The sequence below is a fragment of the Branchiostoma lanceolatum genome, chromosome 16 (genome assembly GCF_035083965.1).
Source record: "Branchiostoma lanceolatum isolate klBraLanc5 chromosome 16, klBraLanc5.hap2, whole genome shotgun sequence".
Taxonomy (NCBI): Eukaryota; Metazoa; Chordata; class Leptocardii; order Amphioxiformes; family Branchiostomatidae; genus Branchiostoma; species Branchiostoma lanceolatum.
The window spans coordinates 8,139,908-8,151,009 of record NC_089737.1 but is presented as its reverse complement, the minus strand read 5'-3'; the positions used below and the strand labels follow the sequence as shown (position 1 = coordinate 8,151,009).

The 11,102-nt window shown below is 41.2% G+C and overlaps 1 protein-coding gene across 1 annotated transcript; it reads left to right on the top strand.

Moving 5' to 3' along the window:
* The first annotated feature begins 1,591 nt into the window (after positions 1 to 1,591).
* LOC136421603 (DBH-like monooxygenase protein 1) lies at positions 1,592 to 11,098 on the top strand. The gene is made up of 14 exons (XM_066409041.1): positions 1,592 to 1,906; positions 3,795 to 3,941; positions 4,208 to 4,387; positions 4,998 to 5,084; positions 5,470 to 5,649; positions 6,145 to 6,244; positions 6,715 to 6,881; positions 7,269 to 7,326; positions 7,838 to 7,923; positions 8,285 to 8,323; positions 8,527 to 8,586; positions 9,102 to 9,232; positions 9,529 to 9,706; positions 10,395 to 11,098. Exons 1-14 carry the CDS (start codon positions 1,646 to 1,648, stop codon positions 10,566 to 10,568), a joined length of 1,848 nt encoding a protein of 615 aa, XP_066265138.1. The 5' UTR covers positions 1,592 to 1,645; the 3' UTR covers positions 10,569 to 11,098.
* Positions 11,099 to 11,102: the final 4 nt, after the last annotated feature.

The following is an 11,102-nucleotide window of genomic DNA, read 5'->3' as shown; positions in this document are numbered from 1 at the left end:
CTCAGTGGCTGGTAGTATGGTAGCTAGTCATTTCTAGGTGTGTCATGTTTAGCAAATTGATAAGCTGTTATTTCTGTTGTTTATCATAGAAGTGAATGAACAGTTGAGTAAAACGTTGTCAAGCGGAAGACGATGTGATAGTTTTAAAGGAACTGAAAGTATTGACTGACTTTTATTGACTGACTTTAAGTCTAGTGTCCGGTATGTATTGCTATTTTATACAATTTAGGACTCTATACCCTTTAAGAGTCTAATCTGCAGTACCACTCTCTGTCGCGGCGAGAAAAGCGGTTAAAGGACAGTCAAATAGCTAAATTTCGGTCTTTTCGGGAGTGGCGAACTTGCGAAAGGCTTGGAAAGGGGTTTGACGCTTTGCGCCTTCTTTGACCTTTATTTTCAAATTTGCGACATTTACGTTCCAGAACGACAATATGATAGTAATCAAGACATTAACAAACAAAACAGCGAAAAATCAGATCGTTAATGATGCTTATTTTGCATTTTATCAATACAAGTGGTCGAGTGCATGTACGATTATTTTAATTGTCACTGTCTGAAGGGCTGCCACAACCTCATTTCAACCATGTTTTATGAAACTTTCCTTTCAAAATTATGTTAGGTGTGTAGATAATATAAAGTGGCAATATAACCTTGGGCGCCAGGGGTAGCTATTTGACAGGCTCCATTCAATTCTTATGATACAGGTCAATTTACTACCTTAAAGTTTTGACGTTTAAATTTTGTTACACTTTATTTTCTGGTCTGAAACAAGACCAGTCATACTCTGAGACTGATGGCCTTCATGTCTAGTTATTTTCATAACCTTCGTAGCGGGGGCTATGCCACCAGCAGGGTAAAGAAACATACCACCCGCCAACGTACGGTCACCGGTCTGTCCCAAGGCCACATGTTGAGTTTCCTCGGCACTGTAAGCTTATGTGTCCGCCAGGCCAACTATGCTAACCCGCTGATTTTTGCCTGCCTGGATTCAATTATCAGCCCTATGGTTAGCCTGGATACCAGACTGTTTCAAGGGCACATACATGCCAGCTCCTCGGATCCAGGGCCAACATGCCCCCTAGGAAATTTTACAACAGGCCCCCCTTAGATCCTGGAGAGATAGATATTGTAGCGGAGGGTGCAAACTTTGGTATCGGGGCATGTGGCTTTCTCGACCGAAGACTATCATCTAGTGCGGTGGGTCTGGCGTCCAGGCTATCTCCATGGGGGTGGAGGAAGAATTTCGTCGAGGGCATGGTATCCCGGGAAACAGTATGGTTCCATGGTTACCACCAACCAGGTTTCTAAACATGTTCGTCACGTCCGTTCCTAAATGTAACGTTATACGTTCAAGTTAGACTAAACCACCACAAAAACTTGGGGGGAGTTGTTCATGTTAACTCAATAGTTTATATTTCTGAAACCACGCTATACATGCTTTATATACATCTAACTTAACCAACTAGGTTTCATATCCATAAATGCTCCCCATAGAAAATTTTTCCGTTAGTCAGAAACAATGAGCATTAGACATGAAAAAAACCTCAACGTCAGCATGCACCAACACCCAAGTCAAAACACTTGAAGACTTGCCAAAACTTTAAGACATTCCCAAGACGACTGACTCTGGCTAGTACCAACAAAAATGTCTCCTTTGCAAGTCTTTGTCATCTTTGGAGTGGGACTGGCTTTATCCTTGGCAGAAGAGAATGTATTCACCCACAATGCGGTGTTGGACGCACAGGGAAAGTTTCATCTTCGATGGTTCTTCGACAAAGAGAGGGTCACATTTGAGACAACGGTGGAGACTAGAGGGTATGTAGCGCTGGGGTTCTCGCCAAATGGCGGCATGGCCAACTCTGACATTGTGATCGGCTGGGTGGAGGACGGACGTGCGGAGTTGGAAGTAAGTAACTGTTATCTTTTTAAATGTAACTGCCATTTTTAAAAAAAAGTAACTGTCATCTTTTAAAAGTAACTGCCGTTTTGAAAACGTAACTGCAGTTTGTTTAAAGTTAAAAAATGTACCTGTCATTCTTTTTAAAGTAGCTGACATCTTATTAAAGTAATTTTGTAAACAAATTCTTTTCTGTCTTTTTTTAGAAAGATAGCGTAGACGACGTGATCGCATAGAGATAAAGGAATTCCTACACAACATGAGATGTCATATCTTTTGTAGATCTTAGGACGAAACGCACAATTTCGCTCAGCAGCGTTAGCTGGACAGCTGTATTTTTACAAACTTTAGTGAGGTTTTAGAGTTGATATTAAGCTTGGCTGCATTATGATCAACACATCATAATGATGCATCTATATCGCTAATCATAAGTATGTAGTTCACACCTAGCGAAAGGCCGTTTAGAGTTGAACAAACTTGTTTATTACTTTACGAGGCGGGGTACGGTCATACCTTTATTTCTGAAACAACAAAAGTACAGCGACCTTCGTAAGGTCGTCTACAACTATACATGCAAACAACAAACAATGGGATACAAAAGAATTAACTTGCGTACAAGTATATGAATAATTCAACATGTCTAGTTTAGAATAACCTATCCCTTACACCATTAGTTTTAAGATATAAACATTCTTTGATGTATTTAACTATTTGTATGACAAACGGCCCATCGCTACGGACAAAATAAGGAATTCTTCTAGTATTTACAAGAAACGTCTGCTAGTACCAACCCGTATGTACCAGTCTTGGCACATTCTTTTGAGGACATATGGTTTGTACCATGTGACGGGCAGATATCAACAGAGCAAGGGAAGGTCAAGGTTTTGGCAATGGAACAGCAGTTCTTTGCCCTCGACCGGGACTTCTATTACGGTTGGGCTGTTAACGCCGGGCCACCTGTTTGTCATCAGCCTGATTTAAACCCCGCCAGACATTTTCTGGCAACGCCTCAGGGGCGAGCCCAATGGTATATATGTGTTGTGTGCAGTTTGCGAGAATTCTAGGGGTTGTACAGGAATGTGAAAGTCCACGGAACGGTCATTCAAAAATGCCTTGATGGATTTTCTTAATATTTGGTAGGTAGGTAGGTAGGTTTTTGTGAGACCTTGAAATGATTGGATTCTTTTGTACTGCAAGGGAATTTTTGCATTTGAAATCTCGTGTTCTGAATATTCTATAGTCATGATTTTTTAGTAGTGGATATCTCTTCGTTGGGAAATAGGTCCTGTAGATTAGACTCTCAAAAACATGACATATGTAACTGAGAAAGAGATTAATATTAATACCTAATTTGCATAATCAATAACAAGATGCTATAGATCCATGGCCATGGTGGTAAATGATGGGGATTTCATCCTTGCAACATTTGGAAGTTAGGTAAATGTGGCAATCATTGTTTATCATTTCGCTGAGCTACAAGTCCCTGTGAGCTTTGGGGTAAGATCATTACACATCCAGTACATGATCATCTGCGTTTCTGTGACAGTCTGTTACTTTCCTTAGGGCAATGCTGACCGGTTTTATTTCGTACTGGTAAGGGTGAAGGGGGAGGGGGGCACAAACTCAGTTACGTTTGGGACCGCATTCTTCGTACTGCAGCAGCGACAACTGCAGCTAAACTAAAAAAATATATATTCCGTTTGTATCAATGGACCAGTCTGGTCGGCCGCTTGATTTTGTTCAGTAAATGAATACTGTCATGCCTACAGAAGATCTGCTTGGACATTTACTGCAGCTAGGTGTCGCTGCTGCAATGTGAAGAATGCGGTCCCAAATATGGCCGAGTTTGAATCCGGAAGTTCCCTCACTTTTAATTTGCTGTGTTTACACTTTTCAGGACCGCTTCGCCCACGGAGAATCGCAACCAGTTTTGGACAGTAGACAAGACTGGACGCTGCACGAATGGCAAGAGAACGGTACTCACACCACCATGCGATTCAGCAGGAAACTGCAGACTTGTGACGCCTTTGACAGAAACATCAAGGTGGGCCGATGACATGTTAAGAGATATACACATACTGCATGACATTTTTATGCTGATTGTGTTAGATTCAAAAGCGATATATAGTATCAATAAAGCATTTTATGTCTTATTATTATCAGGTATATATCCGTCCTCAAACCGTGCACGTTGCAGAGTGTAGCTTTTAATTCAGCTTGCAGTTGAGTGCAACTTATGTTGAGTGCAACTTCAAAGTACATGCAACGTGCTCTTCAACTAAAATTGACAAGAGTGATATTCATCTCCAGAAAGTAACAACACGTGTTATTTGGGCATACCATGCGGAGGATCCCGACCCCCATAGGGGTCCACTCTACCACGAGGGCCGCCGAGGGACGTCTAGTTTGAATCTGCTGGATCCCCCCGCACCGACGCCAGAATGGGACAGTCCTGATGACGTCATGGTGTTCGAGGCTTTCACCCAAAATGTAAGTATAGATGATGAGTATTCATGTAGGTTGTCGTGCCGGTTGGCTAGACCTCGAAGACTACATGTAAATGCATTTAAGTTCGCGAGGTTTTGATTTCGCGGTAGAGAGAAAATGGGGTGTTCGCGGTGGTTTTAAAAGTTCACGTTTGAAACGATAGTAGCGCTACAGGAACGGGTTTTCGTGGTGGTTTTAAGTTCGATGTAAAGAGCTCACCGCGAAAATCACGAACATAAAGCAACTGCAACAAAACATTTCTGTCTACAAATGTGCAAATTTCAAGTCTTTCAATAAGCCTGTTCACGGTTCAAACTGCGCATGAGCAGAGAGATGCATTGTTGGTACATTTTAACCCTATTCAGATCGGGCTTTTTGGGTCATTTGGGCCCGTCTGAATTGGGTTAAAGGTGAAACCGTGCTTGGCTATAACACACTTAGCTATACCCTGTCCAGGCGTGTTTGAATATGAACTCACGTGCCTTCAAATGTATTACCCACAATTCATCTCGCCGCTCGTGCGCAATTTGCTCGGTTAACAGGAATATCAAAGAACGTTTGAATCAAACAGTGCTACAATTTGGTAATCAGACGTACAAATTCTCTCATGCAGGTACACGTGCCCTCTGATAGCGACACCACATACTGGTGTTCCGCCTACAGGATACCACGATTGGAGAGGAAGCACCACGTTATAAAGGTAGTATCATTTTCATATTTCATATACATCTAAGATATACATCTTTCTCTAACCATCATTTGCCGTATGTTTAAAAAATGCTGAGCAACAGACGATGCGTTGGGTGGGACAGTATTTTTTCTTCTAGGATCTTTTCAAGCAAGAAAGTCTGTTCTTAAAAACTTTTACATATCAACTGATGAGCAAATATCCGTCAGCATTATCATAATATATGTACATATATATATATATGGTCTCAAACGTTAAACAAAGACGACTTTGATATTGTTGCAAGAAATGAAAATAATACTTGTCTTAACTTTCTTCAGATTGTCCGCAAGATATAAGCGTGAATCTTTGAATATATATGTATATATCCTGCGTCCTAAATGGTTTACTCTTCCAGATGGAAGCTGTCATCCAGCCCGGAAACGAGAAACTAGTGCACCACATAGTTCTCTTCCAGTGCAAGCATGATGGGAACGAGAGTTTGGCCCATCTTTCGGGCCCCCGTTGCAATGTCGTTCGAAATGCCTTGGATTGCAGACCAGGTCGTTTCCTGCTTGCCTGGGCCACCGGTGGCAATGTGAGTTAAGTTTATCACTTTCGCCTAGAAGTTTAATGTTTTCGGTGCTGTGTGTGTGTGTGTGTGTGTGTGTGTGTGTGTGTGTGTGTGTGTGTGTGTGTGTGTGTGTGTGTGTGTGTGTGTGTGTGTGTGTTTGTGTGTGTGTTGATCATTGCCATGCTTACTGGCATTGGTGAAGCTGTCGAGCACATTCCGTACTACGTATCAGTAGTGATGTGCACGTAAAAAGCTTACGACTTTTGTGTAATCTTCAACATGTAAGTGTCTATGTATGTATGTATGTGTATGTGTATGTGTATGTGTATGTGTATGTGTATGTGTATGTGTATGTGTATGTGTATGTGCATGTGTATGTGTATGTGTATGTGTGGGTGTGTGAGTCTGTTTGTTTTTGTCTGTATGTTTGTGTTTCTTGCCCAAGTAAATGGGTGAAATCTGCCATCTCTGATTGCCCTGTTGTCTGACACAAAGAGCATATTTGTGTGTTTCCTGAAGGATCTGTCTTTGCCCGATGATGTCGGACTACCGGTGGGTGATGACGACGGTGACGTGTTGATAATGAGTACTCACTACGACAATCCACATCTAAGGGATGGTTAGTACCAATACATATTGACTAGCATATTGTCTAGTCTTTTTTTCAGTATTGTTATAGGCAAATGCATATTAGTCTTGATAGCTACATGTAGTACTGCTTAAGAACTTGCCATGCATAGTACCTGTGACAATTGTTGTGCAATAAAGTTTGATTTGATTTCATATAATAGTTGAACCACTCAAGAGACGGTCAGTGAGGAAACGTAGTTGCTGAGGAGTGGTTGCACCGGGCAAATGGGCTGCTTTGGCCATGGTCGGCTGATATTCACACATTCTAACTGTTCAACAGCATCTATCCTTTTCATTGTGTTATCATTGTGAAGATTACAGTGTATATTAGCAAATATTGTGTCTGATTGTAAGTGATTGACATCGGTTCTCATCTATATGCTGTCTCGCAGGTCAGGAATTTTTCACCTCGAATTTTACCACCGTGAATTTATTGATAGTTGTATCTGTGTTCCCCAGACCTATACGACACTTCAGGGATCCGGATCTACTACACGCCTGTCCTGAGGACCCACGATGGCGGCGTTATGCAAATAGGGGCACAGGTCAGGCCGACCATGATGATACCGCCTGGAGCCGAGCGTTTTAACGTGTACGCACACTGCAGTTCATTTTGTCTTAAAGAGGTATGGTTTCTTTTTTTTGCGACACCCCAGGGGCTAGCCTGACAGTATAGTATACGCCCGATTTGTAAGAATTCCCGGCATTGCAGAGGTATTTCTAGAATTCGTCCGCGCGTGCGTAGTTCCAATTCCCTTGGGAATTCGTTCTAAGTCGCTTTTCCCCGTATAGAATTTGTAGGTAACAAATCTATTCAAAGTATCAATTCAATTCGGAAATTGAATGTATGAAGTGTAAGGATAGTTATGCCTGTTGATTCAGGACGTGTTTTTCAAAATGTCGATCTTTTTATATTGTATTTTCTATCCATTTAAACTTTTTAAACTCCTTTTTGTAACACTAGAATACCATCTCCACAACCTTATTAAAACTGTCATGTTTATTCTATAAAGGCACTACCTGAAGACGGAGTGACTGTTTTCGCCAGTTTTCTACACACACATCTAGCAGGTAATCATGGACTTGGACATTTTTATCATTAGCATAACAAAATTGTGCATCGAAATTTGGACTGAACTACTGCAGTCTGCTTTGAACCAGTCAATCACTATAGGCCATACTTTGTCTCTGGACAACGTCAAAGACCCAGACACTGAACAGGACTACATCGTGAGAGGGACCAAGGAGACGATCTATAGTAGGGCACACTTAACATCACTCAAAAGAGACGGCGGGCGTTATAGACTTCCTGGCACTTATGACGTCAGGCGCCGTTAAGTCACGTGATTCAGTTGTTTGGTCACTAGAATTCGGAGGGAGACTGCAGTTGAATATACGATGCAAATTCGATGTGCTATTGATTTTCTATTAAAACAAAGTATTAACTCTCGAACTCTTTATCATTATTTAGGAGGTTTGATGAATAATGTCAGCACTTAATGATATGTCTTGTTTGAAATGAGAACCTGGTAAAAAGCAACATTCCTTGACGAGTGCAATTGTGTCGATTTCTTTACTTTAGGACGTTCCATTCGAGACCGCCATTTCAGAAATGGCAAAGAGCTGGAACCAATCAGCAGCAACGATGATTATGACTTCAATTACCAGGTACACTTGAAATGCTTTGAGCACTGTTCTTTGATTGGTCATCTGTACATGATGTAATGTAGTCAACCGGAAAGAACGTGACATCATCGAAAGGCCCACTGACGTTTGTTTTCAAAACAAAGAACATTATACGCATGGCACAGGAGTTGTAATCAAACTAGACATATAACACAAAATTGATAACTGAAACAAACTCATACAAATTACAAAAATATACTTGGAACCCATTAATTAATCAAAACAATTTGAACATACTGACTTAACAGGCCCACTGACTTAACATTCAGGCCAACAATATTCAGGCCAATGTTCTTGTCTTATATACCTTTTAAATAAATTTATTTTTCCTCTCCTGCTGTAGCAAACAACGTACCTGAAACCTTATGTGAAGTTGTTACCGGTAAGCATATTTAAAACTATTAGTATTCTAGTATTAAGTAACCTTTCTACATCGCTTTCATATCACCAATATGCAGAAAGAGACACGTACAAAACTCTCATGAAGGAGACTAAATCATGGAATATTCGCACATTAACATTAATGCCCTTGCCAGTTGTAATTCATCTATATTTGAATCATCTATTATCTGTTTTCCTATAAAGGATGACACCCTAATGTTGGAGTGTGGATACGAAACCAAAAATCGTCACAACATGACTTACGTAAGTATCTCTCTGTCTGAAATTTGATGATAGTAGCTAATTTAATCCAAAGTATGATTTTTTGTAAAACCCATTGATGTTTTTTTACGTATGTTAATCCGTGTGAGCGATCCCAATGTACTTATAAAGTAGGGGTAATTTTTTCTCTTCACTTCCTGTCACTCTTTGGTGTGATGTGCCCCCTTCACCTCTCTCTCTCCCTCTCTCCCTCTTTCTCTCCCTCTTTCTCTCCCTCTCTCCCTCTCCTCTTTTTCTATCTCTCTCCCTCTCTCCTCCTCTCTCTCTCTCCCCTTTCTATCCTCTCGTCCTCTCTCTCCCTCTCCCCTCTCTCCCTCTTTCTCTCCCTCTCCCCCCTTCCTCTTTCTCTCTCTCTCTTTCTCTATCTATATTTCTACATTATGTGCATATATGAGGTGACTACTAATTTTTATCTTGCATGCAATCTGTCTAGCTCTTTACTTTTGTGCACTGAAAAAGCACAAAATCGTTAACAACGATTATTTACCGCTATGTAGGGTGGTCTTGGCACATGGGATGAAATGTGTATGGACTTCCTTCTGTACTACCCAAAGATAGACCTGAACGACTGTGGGAGTAAAGCCTACGATTACGACCTCGCCTCGTTCTTCGGCGTTCAAAACTTCACGTAAGTGCGGGAAACATTTTTGAATAAGGGGATACATGGTTCCAACTGCGCATGCACAGCGAGATGCATTGTGGGTGATAGGTCAAAGGTGAAGGCCCTTAAGACATAAACAAACAAGTATGGACATGAACAAAGCATGGTGTAGACAAGAACTGTTTTAAGTAAAGGGCCTTCACCTTTGACATCTTACCCACAATACATATCGCTGCGCTTGCGCAGTTAGAAACATGAACACTTCTATTAATTTTCTTTTTACCGAAAGAAAACATTGATGCATTTCACTTTCAATCCGCCAGGTACACCGGACGTTATGACGTCATCATAACTCAGCCCGAGAGCCACACATTCTTCAACAAATCTTTCTTTGAAGCTGCGCATGCGCACAGGTGGACACAGGAGGAGATTCTTGCCTTTGAGGATCACACCAGACGCATGAAGTACCGCATGGCGTGTGAAGGGAGACACGATTATCAGGTAAACCACACATTTTGCTTCTTGCTTTCTCTCGCTCCGAAAGTTGTAACCTTTCGGTGACCACGTCTGTCACCGTCCTCAGGGTGTTCTTCTATGCACGACAGCTAGGTGTCGCTGCTGCAGTAGGATGACTGCGGTACCAAACGTTACTGAAGTCCCACACGCGACTGAATTTATATCTCTCTTATCATGATTCATGTCATGACTGATCTATGCCGATTCGAGAATTTATTCTAAACAGTGCTGCATCAGCGACACCTAGCAGAACCAGTCAGTATTGGCCTGGGGAAGACGACAAACGGTCACCGAGAAATGTCGGCCAATTATAAATAAGTCTACACACTTGGCTGTGTGCAAAGAAATTTTTATTCAGTTATTTTCTAACCTGATGAAACTATTCACTGGAGAAATGGCAAACTGTCATCATATACTGGATAAAATACGAATGCTATGAAATATTACAATATAATGCTTTTTGGATCAACCACAGTTTTTCTTTCTTGGCTGAAAATCTTGCTATACACTCATACCGATCAACTTTACCCTGAGACAAAAAGTGGCAAGACATCATATACATGTATGAATGAAATATAATTGGCTAAATACCTGTACGCTAAGTATAAGTATAGAATACGACAAAATCTTTACCTTTCATCATTTTTTTTTTTTTCGCAAAACGTTCGTTAAGGCCGATGATCAGACGGAGGTTCCACCAACATTCCAGCCTCTAATCGAGCCATCGGACGATGCATGCGAAGAGGAAGCCAGCAGCCGAGCAAGTTTGCACACGTCGCAAGCTACAACAGTTTCCTTGGTGTTCCTTGTGCCAACTGTCGTGGTTTGGAAGCTGGCTTCAGTGTGACAATTTTTAAGTGTCTATTTCAGATAGAAGACACTAGGAAAAAATCGTTGAGTGTCCGAAAAGTAGAGAGAGGTCGCAACGGTTTTCCAATTACTCTTCCATGACATGTTAAGGATTTTTAAGGTCCTCAAATGATCTTTTAATGATCAATTATCTTTACTCGCTCGTCCATTACCCACTAGAAGTTGTTTAAACCAAATAGCAACATGTATTAAATTAAACAATTGTAGCGGACGCAAGATCTAGAGGTCACGGATTCGACTACTAGCCAAAGAGCTGACGTGTGTTACCACGGGTACCACCTGGTGTCTAGATATGTTCGTCCCATCCGCTCCTAAAGGTATTTTGCGTGGTCACTGTAAATAGGTACCTAGGTAAAAGTCACAATAGATAAAGGAAAGCCAAGACGCTTACACAACGTACGATGTAATATCTTTGAAATTCGTAGATCGTACAAAGAAACGCACAGTTTAGCCTTATTATTAAGTTGTCTGTTAAATCATACTGATTATATGGATGACATACTCTGGGCAC

Bases quoted from the DNA above. Each gene is read 5' to 3' on its own strand.
- LOC136421603 (XM_066409041.1), top strand. From the start codon at position 1,646: ATGTCTCCTTTGCAAGTCTTTGTCATCTTTGGAGTGGGACTGGCTTTA. The intron at 6,245-6,714 runs GTTAGTACCAAT...TGTGTTCCCCAG, and splicing joins CAATCCACATCTAAGGGATG to ACCTATACGACACTTCAGGG. The intron at 7,327-7,837 runs GTAATCATGGAC...TCTTTACTTTAG, and splicing joins TCTACACACACATCTAGCAG to GACGTTCCATTCGAGACCGC.